Source organism: Talaromyces proteolyticus (assembly GCF_021365285.1).
Source record: "Talaromyces proteolyticus strain PMI_201 chromosome Unknown BGW36scaffold_5, whole genome shotgun sequence".
Classification (NCBI taxonomy): Eukaryota; Fungi; Ascomycota; class Eurotiomycetes; order Eurotiales; family Trichocomaceae; genus Talaromyces; species Talaromyces proteolyticus.
The window spans coordinates 2,527,074-2,541,611 of record NW_025764281.1 but is presented as its reverse complement, the minus strand read 5'-3'; the positions used below and the strand labels follow the sequence as shown (position 1 = coordinate 2,541,611).

Genomic DNA, 14,538 nt, shown 5'->3' with positions numbered 1-14,538 from the left:
ATTCATAATCCCCTTCATGGTTTTATTGGGCTGTTTAATCTAAATTGCTTTTTACAACTCAGATCATTTTCAGCGTCCCGCATGATAATTTCGTTCTGGACCTTGCCTACAAGAACTCAATAATAGAGATGAGGTTTCATTAATTTGTCAACGATTGATATGCGCGTCAAGGCAGAGTGTTTACTGCAATGAGCAATGATTTGTTCTGGATACATAATCCCACATCCATTCATGGACAAGACGGATTTAACCGATGCATGCACCCCACATCTGCATCCAGAATTATCTGGTTATCTGGGATAGTTTTTTCAAAAATGAAGCAATCGATAGATAGGTTGGATGTAACATAGCATCCAGTGAAAGAGATAGACAAGTAAATCGCTATTCAGATAGTCTGTGCCACTTAGAGAATCCCACTCTTTCTGATGATATATGTAGATCAGCTGAGATCGGATCCAGTGTTGATCTAGACTTTGTGGAGCATAATGAACGACATAAAAGGAGAGGTTGGGGCCTCTTTCCTAGATATGAATCTTTGATAAATGTACATTTATCTGCCTATCGATTAGGATCAACGAGAAGATAATGAGCAAAATTAGTACGGCTGCTACCTCAGCCATATAAACAACGTTTTAAATTTTATACCATCCTTTTATATCCAATTTTCATTTTTATACAACTTGTCGAAACCTCCATTAACAGAATCAAAAACGTGCCTCTTGAAACAAAGTAACAACAAAACTCACCAACATGTGGACGACAAGGACTATGCCGTCCCATATCCAGTCTTATCAGATTGAGTCACAACATTTAGATTCTAAAGGGGTTTGTCTATACCACCAGTACACTTTAACATGCTTTGCTAACAGCTTGAAATACCAGGCACCTTTACTTCGCAGCAATCGATCTCTTCTCTTCCACGCATATACAATTTATCTTTTCTTTTATTCAGATATCACAACAGTGATGATGCCAGGCATGACATTTGCTATCTTGGGCTCTCTCACAAATTCGATTTTAACAGTCGACCCTCTACCTATTTCTACTGTAATCCACAACTCTCCCCGAGCACTGATATGGTTATGGGCAGTACTTATGGTATTTGACATCAACAATCAAAACTCTCCCGAGTCTATTGAAGAAGATCGGATCAACAAGCCTTCTCGACCCATTGCATCCGGTCGTATTCATCCTACTGAAGCATCCTGGCTCTTGCAAGCCATGATCGTGCTGAGCTTGATAATCGGCTATGTCACCGGAGCCCTGCAGGAGACTGTAGCACTGTTTGTCTTATACTGGGCGTACGATAACCAGGGCGGTAATGAGAACTGGTTTATGCGCAATCTTCTCGCCGCTGGCGGCTACATATTTTACGCGCTCGGTAGTCTCACTATTGTTTCCAATCAGACTGATACCCGGGATGCTCGTCTGTGGATGTTGGTTTTTGGTCTTATGATTCTCACCACCATCCACGCCCAAGACTTCCGTGATATGGACGGTGATGCACTCAAGGGGCGTACCACAATACCCCTAATAATGGGTCCCAAATTCAGCCGCTGGACACTTGCTTGCAGCTTGATTTTCTGGTCTGTATTCTGCCCATTTTGCTTACACTTGCCCTTGTATGCATATTTTCTGACACTCGGGCTGGGTGGTTTTACTGGTTTGAGATTCGTGACTAAGACCGACAATGCTTCCGATAAAAGCTCTTTCCATCTATACTGTATCTGGGTGTCAATCATGTTGCAGCTTCCAGCCATGAAGCTTCTATAATCCATGTGATGATAATCTCCAAGAGATGGTCATGCTCACATTGTTCATTGTTGTCCGTTTCTCTTCATCTTGAGTTGATATTTTCTCAATACCTTTAAAACTTCAGGAGCAGTCCGCATCAAAGTACACATAGCTATGTACCTATCGTTCTATTAACACAGATATTGCTTACCCTCTTTCAAAAATTTTGTTTTGTACTTGTTAATACGTTTGTGTAAGCACAACATTGAAGCCTTCGTAGTCATTACAGACTTGGCCTCTTTGTGCACACGTTCTACAAACTTTGTGACATTATGTTATTACCTGGTCACTTTTCATTCTATAGATGCTTTAAATATTAATTATATTGATTTCAATAGCTTGTCGGAATGAGCTTGATGGGCCGAGTGTATTACGCAATAACTTATGTTACATTGTTACTATGCTATTGATGTTTGAATATATGTCTAATACGGAATACTTGTGAATATGATCACTATTAGCTGTGAATAGCTCACTTTTTCCCCTCATCAACGTGGTAGTATATTTGTTTAAAAACACGTCTTATGATTGGCTGTATTGTCTGTATGATATATGTGAGGATATCGTGGACATGACATCATCCTTTGATTACATATACAGTCAACCCGCTGATTGATGCCACACTCTTCATAGACAAATTGCTAGTGGATGATAATTTCTCTTCGCAACTATATAAATTCACCGCAAAGCTGACAGACAGAGATATTTTTATACCTCCGGTTTCCTTTTCTAATAAATCCCTTGGATTATCAGCTTCCAAAGACATTAATTAAGCAATCAGCTAGTTGTCAAGTTTATGTCCGCAATGCTAAGTTTCATAAACCGTCTTTATACCGGGTTCATATCCCCTCCTGAATCATCGAAGGTAGATGATCCAGTGCGATTTGGTGTGCTGGGTGCCTCATTTATCGCGTAAGCTTGTAACCTGCCAGATCCCGCACGAAATACGTACAATAGCCGCTAATGCATTCTTAACATTCCCATCTAGGCCCATGGCGTTGATTCTACCTGCTAAGTCGCATCCCGAAGTTCTCGTCGCCTGTGTAGCTGCCCGAGATCGTGCTAAAGCGGAACTCTACGCAAAAAAGCACGGCATTCCTGTTGTTCATAGCACTTACGAGGGTATGTTCTATTTTCAGGCAACTTGGCATTGATGGAGCGAGAATTGCTCACATCGGGTTGTGGCAGATCTCATTAATGACCCATCAATTTCCTGTGTGTATATTGCTTTGCCCAATTCACACCATTATGAATGGGCTCTTCGTGCAATCAAAGCTGGAAAACATGTCTTACTTGAAAAACCATCTACTTCGAATGCAATTGAAGCCAAGAGACTTTTCAACCATTCCAAAATGAAGGCGGACGATGCGCCTGTGCTGCTAGAGGCTTTTCACTACCGATTCCACCCAGCATGGCAGAAGTTTCTTGCGCTGATTCACAAGGACCCATTAGCAGGTCCCGTGAAAAGCGCATATAGTCAATCCTACTTGTGGAAAGGCTTTTTATCCAGTGATGATATTCGTCTGAAGTACTCATTGTCTGGCGGCTGTACAATGGACTTTGCAACGTACAATATTTCACATATTCGGCAAATCTTCGATGACCAGCATCCGCAAGTAGAATCCACCAACTTCCGAATGGTAGTAGATAAAGGATCAGCAGCAAGGGAAGAGGACTCAAACCAAATCGACGAAGCTGTAACAGCAACCTACAAGTCTAAAAGCGGAGCCCAAGGTCGCATAGTCGCTGACATGAAAACGACTGGAGGTTGGCCGTTGTTACCTTCATCGTGGACGCGAAATCTCCCAAGCTTCGGGTGGCCGAAATGCGTCGCTGAATTAGATGAAAAGCATATCTACGATGAAAAGATCGGCGAGAGAGAGACTCATACCGTCCAAAGAACCGTCACCATGCTGAATCATCTCATTCCGCAAATTTATCATTGTATTATTGTTGAAGACAAACACGTCATTAGACATGAATTGCAAGTTGTGCGATCATGGACAGAGAAGAAGAACGTAAAGGCTTACGACTGGCTGGACAAATCGGACGGCCGTCAAGGTGCCGACTGGTGGACGACATATCGATACCAACTCGAAGAATTTGTCAACCGTGTTAAAGGCCGCAATGGCAGCGGGGTATGGATCGACAGGCAAGATAGCATCAATCAGATGGAGGTAGTCGATGAGACGTATAGGAAAGGAGGCTTGGAGATCCGACCAACAAGTGCATTGGAGTCATAGCCTCTACTAGTAGATATTTGAAAATGATCATTGTTACTGCTGGGAAAGTATGTATTGTAAGTAATTACTCTTATATTTATCACTGCCCTATTGAAACAAGTGCCGAGTCTTTGTTGAAGGTGTAATCGTCTGGTAGTCTTCAAATGTTACCTAGTTATTGTTTTTTATTGTCCCTCCTCCCCTTCCCCCCAAACTCATTACATTGTAGTAAGTAGACTTCATTCATTGAAGAAGTACAATAATTATATTTTACGAGATCTGCACCCTTTACATTACGTGATGACTGTTGTTTGGGGGCAAGCTCTACGGACGCAAAAGTACCCCGAGTTCCATGGTGAATTACTCCTTGCCGCACCGATCTATATTAGGTGGTCAAAACTTCGCGAAAGCATTGACAGTACAATGCGGGACATTAGATGACCTCCAAGGCCGTGTGGAGGAGCAAATTTTGACCTGGTTATCGAGGGAAAGCTGGGGAGGTAGGTGGACTCGGTTATGGTAAATTGAATCTGGCACATCGCCGTTATGCCCTCGAATCACGGATCAGCCCATTTATATGGCGCAATTCTGGACGAATAAATTCCACCATTTTAGTACTCTAATCAAGTTACTGAGTGGGAATTGAGAATAAGTGCGACAACGAACTGTTCGCCATAGAAGCATGCAACTGCTATTTCGATTACTGTCTAGATTCATGGTCATAAACATTGTCGCTCCGAACTTCGCTGGATACAATCTTTATAATGAGAAACGCGGTACCCGAAAAAGGCGTTTTTATTGTTCAGGGCCGTTTGAAAATTCATATTGCTCATGAATGACTAGATATAGACGAAAAAGGACCTCGAATGCCATTAACCCCATTTAATGCAAAGCCTCTCCGCCGTCAGTGTTCAAGGTAGCCCCATTCACGTTTGTATCTCTCATAATATAGATATATGCTTCCGCAATCTCGTCAGCTAATGCAACTCTACCCTGAAACGTCATACTTTTCATCATTTCAACCGTAGCTCTCCGCGTCTCCCCCTTTCCCCAAAGCTCGGTATCCACGGCTCCAGGCATAACTAAGTTTACCCGAATCGGCTTCAATTCGAGAGCAAGGCTTTTAGTAACACCCTCCAAACCAGACATATACCCCGAGATGACAGGCCATTGAAGAACTGGCTTTCTAGCTACTGTACCACTAGTAAGCGTGATACTGGACTCGTAACTTGGCTTTATGAATCGAGGAGCAAGTTTCCCAAGCAGCAAAGGGGCCATGAACCGGATTTGTCCAGCTGAACGAATGAAATAGAGGTCTACCTCTGAGAGAGGCTTTATGGGAAGTGAATCAGCTGCCGTGAAAACAACATGGTTGAGAAGCTCTCCGTTGTTCGCGGTAATGACTTCAATTAATAATTTCTCGAGGTTGGACTCGACGTCGGCAGATTTGAGATCGCACGGAAAGCCCTCGATAGCACCATCGGGGTATAGTTTGCGGAGGGATTCAATTGCACCGGAAATACGACTTTGATTAGATGAGGATATAAACACACGAGATTTTTGGGCGAGAGCGAGGTGGGCAACCCCGAGGCCGATACCGGATGAACCACCGATGATGAGGATTGATTGATCGGCGATGGATGGCATTGTTTCTCTTATTATGGAGGTCTCGGTCCTATATGGGCGAGGAAAAGTTTTATTTGAAGTATAATTGAGCATGTGGTATAAAAGAACTTAATTATATGATTCTTCGCTGAATGTTTTATATCACATTATGGATAACCGCTTAACTTACAATTTATCATACGCCGTCTGACATACCTGAAAGATAACTCCATCGGACGAAATCCCTTCTAGGACTCCAAATGTTTTGATTTCATGTGCGGGGTTATTTCTAAGCGTGTTTAATTGCACTATAGACACAATTAACGCTGGATATCCGCCTTGGATAGTTTAGACCCGCTTATCGGCTTTAGGTCATTATATCCGGCCACCTAAATCAAATCTACCATACATATGCCTGTGATATATGGGTTGTTGAACGGTGAACGATCAATTGGATAAATCTAAACCACCCTCAATATAGTTTCCGCATTCTGCAAGCTTCTTACAGACGGCAAAATCAACTTTTATTTCCGATACAAGGGAAATTGGCTATAACTCCACAAAACCGTCCTAACAGGGCATGTTTTCCGCATCTGAAAGTTTCTTACACAAGGTAAAATCAACTCTTATTTCCGATACAAGGGAAATTGGCTGTAGCTCCGGAACCCCTACATAGCAGGGCATGATTAGATGCTTTCTGATGCCGAAGATTGATTCATCGGCTAGGAAATTGCATACGTCCAAAAGTATCTATCATCTCCAGAATATTGAAATACTTTCATCCTCTTCTTCAATGGTAATAACACAAGATGTTCATGCATTGTATCGTCATTTTATTGCTTGTAACACTGCCATGGTAATCGACTTAAAACGAGGATAAAGCGTACTAATCATCCGTGTATACATATCGTTATTAAATAGAGGGAACATGTATATTAGAGAATTATGTAGGCGCCTTCACTTGTGTATTGGTTACTCCTTCAAAGGCCAGCTTGGGAATTAGGTTGTTTTATACGATATGATGCAATTGAGATAGTTACTTTCTCGGACAATCGCATGTCGCTAGTGAGTGCTGTCTTCGCACATTGTGAGAAATAATGACGCATAACTCGGTAAGAAGATTTTGCGGGTATTTGTTTGTCCACCGTAAATGGAAAACAGACAGCATCCCAAAAGGGCCTTCTACTACTGCAACACGCTCTTCTAAGATCCACCACATTCGTTTGAACATACCATAGCATAGATTCAATTCTTACAAGATGAGAGATAGTAATATCTAGTTTTAACCTCAAATCGGTTGATGGAAACGCACCAGAGACAGAGCATTCTAAAACAAACTACGTGGCACACATGAATGTATGGTCTCTTCATTCGCACAATCCTCAATTTATAATAAGTTATTTGTCATGAATCGCCCGTTATCAATTGATAGTAAAGAAGTAAACGAACAATGGATCATTAGTGAAAGTGGATACAAATCTAATTAATTGAATTACTATCATTACTATGATTATACTGACACAGAAATAATACATGTATGTTCTAGGAAAATCAAAACTTGAACACAAGCTTAGACTTGGTGATAATAAGCTCTGATAGATGACTCAACGACTCACTCGACAGCAGCTCCAGGACCTGCACGTTCGCATCTGCCTCTCTTGCAATCCAATTACGAATCTCGATTGCAACCAGAGAGTCGAGGCCGAGTGACGAAAGGCGGGTCAGCGTATCCATATCTTCCGCTGAGAGGCCCAGCACCTCTGCCAGCTTCACTACTAAACCCCCAAAACATAGTTCCAACGCCTCTTCTTTAGAAGATGCCGATTTGAGTGCCACGCTAAGGGGGATACTCTGACCAGTTGAATCAGAATACTTCAGATTTGATCCTGCTGCATCACGGAGGACCTGAAATTTTGGATCGTGAATCCAAAAGCTATCTGCTGACTCCATGATTTCCAACCCCGTTATGTACTGTCTGTGAGAAGATTTCTTTAACTCCCCAGTAATAGCAAGAGCTAAAAGGGCAAGTACTTCTGATTCATTGATAACGGAGCTGCCGACGTTTTTCAATACTTCCTGTCGCCGTGACGGGTCACTATCAGCCAGATACCCGACATCTGTCACCGCAGCAAGATCTATCGAGGCGCCTGGAAGGTTTTGTGAACGGCGATACTCCATGAACCCGTCTAGGAAAACATTTGCGGCAGCATAAGCAGCCTGACCACGATTTCCTACCACGCCGGCGACGGATGATAAGGCGATAAAAAAATCCAATGGCGACTCAGCTAAGTTGTAGTGTAGGTTCCATGCTCCTTCAACCTTGCAAGTTGCTACGGTCTCAAAGTCATTGAATGCCATCTGCTCAAAAAGCATATCCTGCGTGTCATGTTAGAATGAATATCTAGATGGTAATGTTAACCTTACTCGTAAAACCATTGCACCATGTACCACACCGCGTATAGGAGGAAGATCTTTAAGCTCCTCCCTCACAAGATTATTTACTGACTCGTTGCTAGTTATGTCGCAAGCCTTCACGAGAATACGGGTGCTATGAATGCGGACTTCGTCTATAAGGACTTGCACTTCATTGCTGACGGAGGCATTGCGTGAAGTTAGGACGATATTTCGTGCCCCCTTCTGCGACATCCACTTTGCCATCGCACGACCTAGACCACCGACACCACCGACAATAATGTAAGTAGCATCGGAACGCAAAAGACCAGGTCCCGCTTTCAATGCCACGGCCTAGAATCATCAGCTACAGAACATCAGCACTGGTAGAAAATTGAGATACATACCTTCACCAGATCATCGCCATCATGGACAACAACCGATTTCCCCATGTTCTTCCCTGTCTGTAGCGTTCGAAACGCCATCTCGAGTTCGGAAATGCGGAACTTTGTAATCGGGAAGATTGGCTTTATTTTCTGTTTTGTGATCAGCTGAGAAACATCATTCAGTAGCCGTTTCATCAGTTTAGGCTTATATTTTGCCACTTTCGTCAGATCAACCGACGCAAATGTAACATTGTACTCAAACTTCAGCATGTCCAAACGGCTATTTTTTGTAATGTCGGCCTTTCCAATTTCTATGAATCGACCAAAAGGTGCGACGCACTCCCATGTTTCTCGAAGAAGGTCACCTGCGAGAGAGTTGAGGACAACGTCCACACCCTCGCCATTAGTGGCCTGACGGACTGCTTTCCCAAAAGAACTGTCGCGGCTGTAAAAGATACGATTTTCGGGAATACTGTATTTCTCCATGACGAATAGTTTCTTGTCACGATTTCCGACAGTTACAAAAACATCCGCGCCAGCCATTTGAGCTAGCTGAATGGCTGCTTGCCCAACACCACCTGCGCCGGCATGAATTAAGACGCGTTCGGAGGTCTCAAGTCTACCGAGATCAAAAAGACCATAGTATGCTGTGCAGAAGACTATCGGGACTGTGGCAGCTTCTTCCAATGATAAAATTTCTGGAATAGGTATAACACTTGTGCTGAGACATCGCGCGTATGTTGAGTAGGCCCCTTCAGGCATACACATCACCTTTTCGCCAATTTTGATGTCATTCACGTTCTTTCCAACTGATGAGACAATCCCACTGCACTCTACACCGATGTACGGTTGATTTAACTGACCCATTGATACGACAATATCTTTGAAGTTGATACCAGTAGCCTTGACTTCTACTTCCACAGAATTATCCTCCAAAATGGGGGCATCGTCGTCGGCAAAATATATAGTATCAAGAGAGCCAGGGTTTGTGATGCCGAGCTTGAAACGTCTCCCTGGCTGATGAAAAGCTTGTAGTGAGAGTGCAAAATCGCTGACTTCGTTGTGAATAAAGGTATTGCAGCTATCGTCTTCAACCGCACGCAAAATATGTAGGTCAGCTCCTTTCGACTTGAATTCAAAGTCAGGGCATATCTCCGCCCCGTCTGCAGACCAAATTATCCCAATAGTTTTCCGAATGGCACTTGATGCTGCATTTGGCTCTTCAGTATCTAGACCTAGCGTACTCACTTTGGCCATTGTTTCGGATCTCACAGACCGCGTGAGTCCAACTGTCATATGTGCATCTGGTGTATTCGTTTGATAAATCCACAAAACGTTGGCTGCGTTGAGTAAGGTAGTCTTGATGCATTCGAATTGTGAAGCCGTGATATTGCGCAGAGAGCTCGATGGGGACTGGATGATAATAACATTTTTCTCTGTACATGTAGACTTGGTTACTTCGTCGATCTCTAGTACTGGACCCGCAGACAGTTCTTGAGCAATACTAATGGAACTTTGAAGGTTGCTATTTCCAAAATTTGCAATTAGCAAATTACGTTTATCGGGTATAATCCCATTAGTTGCTTCTGCGGGCGTGCTGTTAGTCAGATTCATTGTAGAGACTCCATTCAGTGAAGAAATTTTATCACCACTAAGTTCGTTAATGGCAAATCCACCAGTGCCATTAGGGATGTCTTTAGAGGCATGTCCGTCTTTAGAGGCATGTCCATCTTTATTCGCAATAGCATGACCGTTGATGCCGCTAGAAGCATGAAATCTATTCGGTAGAATAGTTGTTTCACGCTCCAAATGACCATTCGTACTCGGTATTACTATTGTTCCATTTGAAGGTAAAGTGGTATCACTTTTAGATGATTCCTGTTCCGTAGTAACGCCATTCGTGTGGATAGTTCCGTTTGTCTGAATAAATTCTCCATCGGATGGTGTCTCTTGACACGGTTCAATCCCATTAGAAGGAACAGCCGTTTCAACCAATGGTAGCCATTCAAATTTATAGCAAAGCTTCCTCACCTCACCCTGCTGCCCTAGCCCTAAGTCACGAATCGGTGTCATAACGAGCCCATCTAGCATTATCAATGGCTCGCTAGAGTCATCTTGTGTAGCAAAGAGATCAAAATTGGTTGGTTCCGGCCAGGGCAAATGAGGGCTTCCAGTGCCGTAAGCTTTAATGTACTGACCAGGTGAGGAAGGAATATTGCGGCTGATAATTGCCTCTTTTATGAGAGTGGGCATGTATAATGTTTCTAGATCCATCTTTCCATGTCCAAGAATTGGCCACACGAGATGTAGCAATCCATCAAGAAGCGCCGGATGAATGGCTAGTTCTGGCTGGAAGCCTTTGGGCATGACTCTCGCGGTGTCACGAATATATAGGTCGGCGTGTGAATGATGAGAATCAGCATGTGTATTCTCCAATCCTTGGAATGTAGGTCCATATTCTGCTCCCAGCTCCATAAGGACTTGGTATAAATGATCTGTTTGAACGTGGTTTACAGAAGCAGTGCGGATCTTCGCCTTTTCGGTTAGTATATGTTCTTGTATGCGTTTGTCCGCGGAGAAGATTTCGAGGGTATTGTCGGTTTGTTTCGAGCGTACTCCAACAAGTCCACGGCAATGCTGAATCCAGCCTCGTTTTGATGTCCAAGAGTGGATTTTAAACTCATCCCAAAGATCGGATGAACCACGTGTTCCTTCATCGTAGGGCTGCAAGGATATGGTCGTTTCTATATTGACGTCATTGCTTATGACCAAAGCTGATTCAACAACAACTTCACGAAATTTGTAAGCAGAGAAGGATTGGTTACGTTTTTGGGCGCGAAACTTCGCGGCTTCGACCGCCATCGAAAGCTACATTTTGTTAGCTTCAGTGTTCGCAAGTATACGTACGTCAGAGAATTAAAGCACTCACATATCCTGCCAAGGGATAAACAACCATACCCTGCATCTTATGGTCTCGCAGCCATGGGATATCGTCTAGTCGCACAATGTTTCGCCATGTAGGTTCCAGATCATTTGAATAATTGGCGACTACGCCCAGAATATCATTTCTGATTGCTCCATCTCTAATCGAATGGTTTTGCGCAATTCTGGCTTCATGCCAATATCGCGTACCATGCTGCCATGGGTAACGAGGAAGGTCCGTCAAGAAAGCATTATTCTTTGCTCCACTAGAAGGGAAATTGACAGCATTCATGTCTAGCTTCGCTCCTCTTACGTATGCCGCCCTGGCAGTATCGAATAGAGCGTCGATATGATCAACCTTACGAAGAATCGTGGGTGTGTAGGCAACCTTAGAGGAAGTTGGCCCGAGATGTTTCAATATGTCAATTGCAGGGCCTTTCAACGCAGAGTGCGGCCCAATTTCGACAAGTAGATTTGGTCTACCGTCACTGGAACACATTTTCCCGAGAGCTTCGGAGAACAGCACCGAAGACACTAGATTTTGTACCCAGTACGCGGCGCCCAGTGAAGAGGGATCAATGATACGGCCTTCAACCGACGAATAAAACGTAGCGCTGCTAGTGCTTTTCGGCTGAATTGATGATATTGCGGAGAAATATGGCTCCGCAATTTTTCTCATATGATCAGAATGGTATGCCACATCAATTTTCAATTTCCGGCTAAAGATTTGTCTGGATTGAAGAGCCTCTTCTAACTCCTGAATAGCTTGGAGATCACCAGACACCGTCACACTTGTGGGACTGTTGATACAGGCAATGGTAGCATACCCACCCCGAAGCATTTTCAGCATCTGCCGTATTGTCTCAGCACCAACACCAACCGCAAGCATACCTCCTTTCAACTCTGGACATTTCTCTTTGAGTAAACGAGTCATCCGGCCCCGGTGATAGGCGAGGCTCATGGCCGACTCCAGGTCATAAACTCCGGCCGCATAAGCAGCTCCAATTTCTCCAGAGCTGTGACCAACAACTGATGAAGGCCGGATGCCCCAAGAATCTAAGAGTATTACCAGGGCGATCTGTAAGGCCGTACATGCAGGCTGGCTGAGATGCGGTGAATCAATTTCAGAACTTGTAGCATCCTTACCAAGTTCATCGACTAGGGAAAAAGAAGCGCCTATCGATTGAAGACACGCATCAGCTCGTTCAATTGCCGAGGCGAATATTGGGTATTTTGCCATAAGCGGAACACCCATTTGTGCCCACTGAGCTCCTTGACCGGTGAATATAAAACCTATAGAAGGGGATCCAAGAACTCGAGCCGGGTTTACTTTCAATTGCGCAAGGCGGACTCCTAACTCGTCCAGTGAGCTCGCAGAAAGTGCGACTCGGTATGCTAGTTGAGACAACTTGCTTCCTAATGTATAGGCGAAATTGCCGAATAGCATTTTCTCGAAAACCTCAGGACGTTGTTCAAAGTATATGCAGAAGTCTTTGATCCTTGCCTGCAAAGAATCCTTATCATTGGCTGAAATGATAATCAGCTTTTGTTTTGGGTCATTGCCAATTGCATCACTATTGACAGTGGTCATACTAGTCGCCAATTTGGCTTCTAGTGGTGGTCTCTCAAGAACAACATGACCGTTTGTTCCTCCGAAACCGTAATTTGACACGCTGACGTATTTCTTCCCTCGAGGAAAGGGTCTTGTCGATGTCACAACCTAGAAAAATTATTATTTGTCCCTGATAAACTTCTAAAATTATCAGAACCAACCTTCATGTTCCACTCAGATAGTGGTATATTCTGATTAACTTTCTGGAAGTCCGCATTGGGGAGAAGAAGGCCATTGTCCAGCATCATAGCAGCTTTAATGACGGATATTATTCCACTAGCCCCTTCTAGATGGCCTACATTCGACTTCACAGAGCCGATATATAGAGGATCTCTTGCTGTTCTACCGTTTCCAAGAGCAGCACGCACAGCAGCAGCTTCAATCGGGTCGCCGACCTTTGTTCCTGTACCATGCATCTCGACAAACCCACATTCTTCGGGTTTGATATCAACTTCTCGATAGACTCGACTCATTAACTGTTCTTGAGCATGGACATTCGGTAGCGTGATTCCTTGAGTTCGACCATCTTGGCTAAGGCCAGAGTTTGCGATAACAGCTCGAATGGGGTCTTGGTCGCGAATTGCGGCGTCGAGAGGTTTGAGCAGAACCACACCAGCACCCTCACCTCGCGCAAAACCGGATTTGGCTCGATCATCAAAGGAGTATGTTTTACCGTCATCGTTGAAAAGGCTTCAATGAGAAATTCTGCTATTAATCGCTGTACGCTTAATGTATATGGGCTGGCTGCACTTACTGTGACATCGACATCGAAACAAACAAGTCCGGAACAATATTTAGTCGACAGCCTGCAACAAGGGCTTCACTAGACTCTTCATTTTGCAAACTTCGGACGGCATTATGAAGTGCTACTAGGGAAGAAGAACAGGCCGTATCAACCGTAAAACTGGGACCACGAAAATCGAAAAAGTACGAAATGCGATTTGACTGCAAAGCCGGAGCACATCCTGTAGATTGATACATAGGAATTGTCTCGACATCGCGCACATTGTTGAGCTCGTAATCGGCAAAGTTTCCTCCCACGAAAACACCCACATTTCGCCCTGCGAGTGACTCCTTTGGAAGCCCAGCGCTCTCCAACGCCTCGTATGAGCATTCTAGCAATAGTCGTTGCTGAGGATCCATGGAAATAGCCTCCTGGGTAGATATATTGAAAAAGGGGGCATCGAAACGTGAAATGTCATCTTGCAAGAAGTATCCGCCGGCCGGGTTAAACGTTCCCACTTTGCTTGGGTTAGGATGATGAAATGCTTCTGATGAGAAACGATCTTTGGGAATTTTTGACCAGCCGCTTCGTTTACGTGTACAAAGCTCCCACAAGTCATTGGGCGAGGAGACATCCCCTGGTAGTCGGCATGCATATCCTATAATAGCCACTGGTTGTTTTGAACGTTTATTCTCTGGTAATTGACCATTTAGTATGGGATCTGTCGAGATGGGTCTCGTCCCTAGCTCAGTAGAGAAATTATTCATTGTTGAGACAAGATTCAAAGATGGCTTGCAATACAGAGAATGACAATTGCATGGGTGTAAAGGTTTGTGCCATGTAATGTAAATCTAGATCTGAGTACGGATCCTCTTGTATTTA

At 43.8% G+C, this 14,538-nt stretch overlaps 4 protein-coding genes across 4 annotated transcripts; 2 read left to right on the top strand and 2 right to left on the bottom strand.

Annotated features, from left to right (window-relative positions):
* The first annotated feature begins 558 nt into the window (after window positions 1-558).
* BGW36DRAFT_319034 (UbiA prenyltransferase family-domain-containing protein) lies at window positions 559-1,859 on the top strand. The gene is made up of 2 exons (XM_046212606.1): window positions 559-825; window positions 883-1,859. Exons 1-2 carry the CDS (start codon window positions 751-753, stop codon window positions 1,771-1,773), a joined length of 966 nt encoding a protein of 321 aa, XP_046073678.1. The 5' UTR covers window positions 559-750; the 3' UTR covers window positions 1,774-1,859.
* Window positions 1,860-2,599: 740 nt separating this feature from the next.
* Window positions 2,600-4,037, top strand: BGW36DRAFT_396767 (putative oxidoreductase; the record flags this gene model as incomplete). Its single annotated transcript, XM_046218210.1, has 3 exons — window positions 2,600-2,706; window positions 2,783-2,916; window positions 2,983-4,037. The coding sequence occupies 3 exons, from the start codon at window positions 2,600-2,602 to the stop codon at window positions 4,035-4,037; spliced, it is 1,296 nt and encodes a 431-aa protein (XP_046073677.1).
* A 650-nt stretch (window positions 4,038-4,687) lies between these two features.
* Window positions 4,688-5,732, bottom strand: BGW36DRAFT_377476 (short-chain dehydrogenase). The gene has a single exon (XM_046216007.1). The coding sequence runs from the start codon at window positions 5,661-5,663 to the stop codon at window positions 4,899-4,901; it is 765 nt and encodes a 254-aa protein (XP_046073676.1). The 5' UTR covers window positions 5,664-5,732; the 3' UTR covers window positions 4,688-4,898.
* A 1,440-nt stretch (window positions 5,733-7,172) lies between these two features.
* On the bottom strand, window positions 7,173-14,423 carry BGW36DRAFT_340673 (putative polyketide synthase; the record flags this gene model as incomplete). The annotated part of the gene is made up of 7 exons (XM_046213078.1): window positions 7,173-7,997; window positions 8,046-8,366; window positions 8,420-9,984; window positions 10,264-11,266; window positions 11,328-13,040; window positions 13,094-13,622; window positions 13,687-14,423. 7 exons carry the CDS (start codon window positions 14,421-14,423, stop codon window positions 7,173-7,175), a joined length of 6,693 nt encoding a protein of 2,230 aa, XP_046073675.1.
* Window positions 14,424-14,538: the final 115 nt, after the last annotated feature.

Bases quoted from the DNA above. Each gene is read 5' to 3' on its own strand.
- BGW36DRAFT_319034 (XM_046212606.1), top strand. From the start codon at position 751: ATGTGGACGACAAGGACTATGCCGTCCCATATCCAGTCTTATCAGATT. The intron at 826-882 runs GTTTGTCTATAC...TTGAAATACCAG, and splicing joins AACATTTAGATTCTAAAGGG to GCACCTTTACTTCGCAGCAA.
- BGW36DRAFT_377476 (XM_046216007.1), bottom strand. From the start codon at position 5,663: ATGCCATCCATCGCCGATCAATCAATCCTCATCATCGGTGGTTCATCC.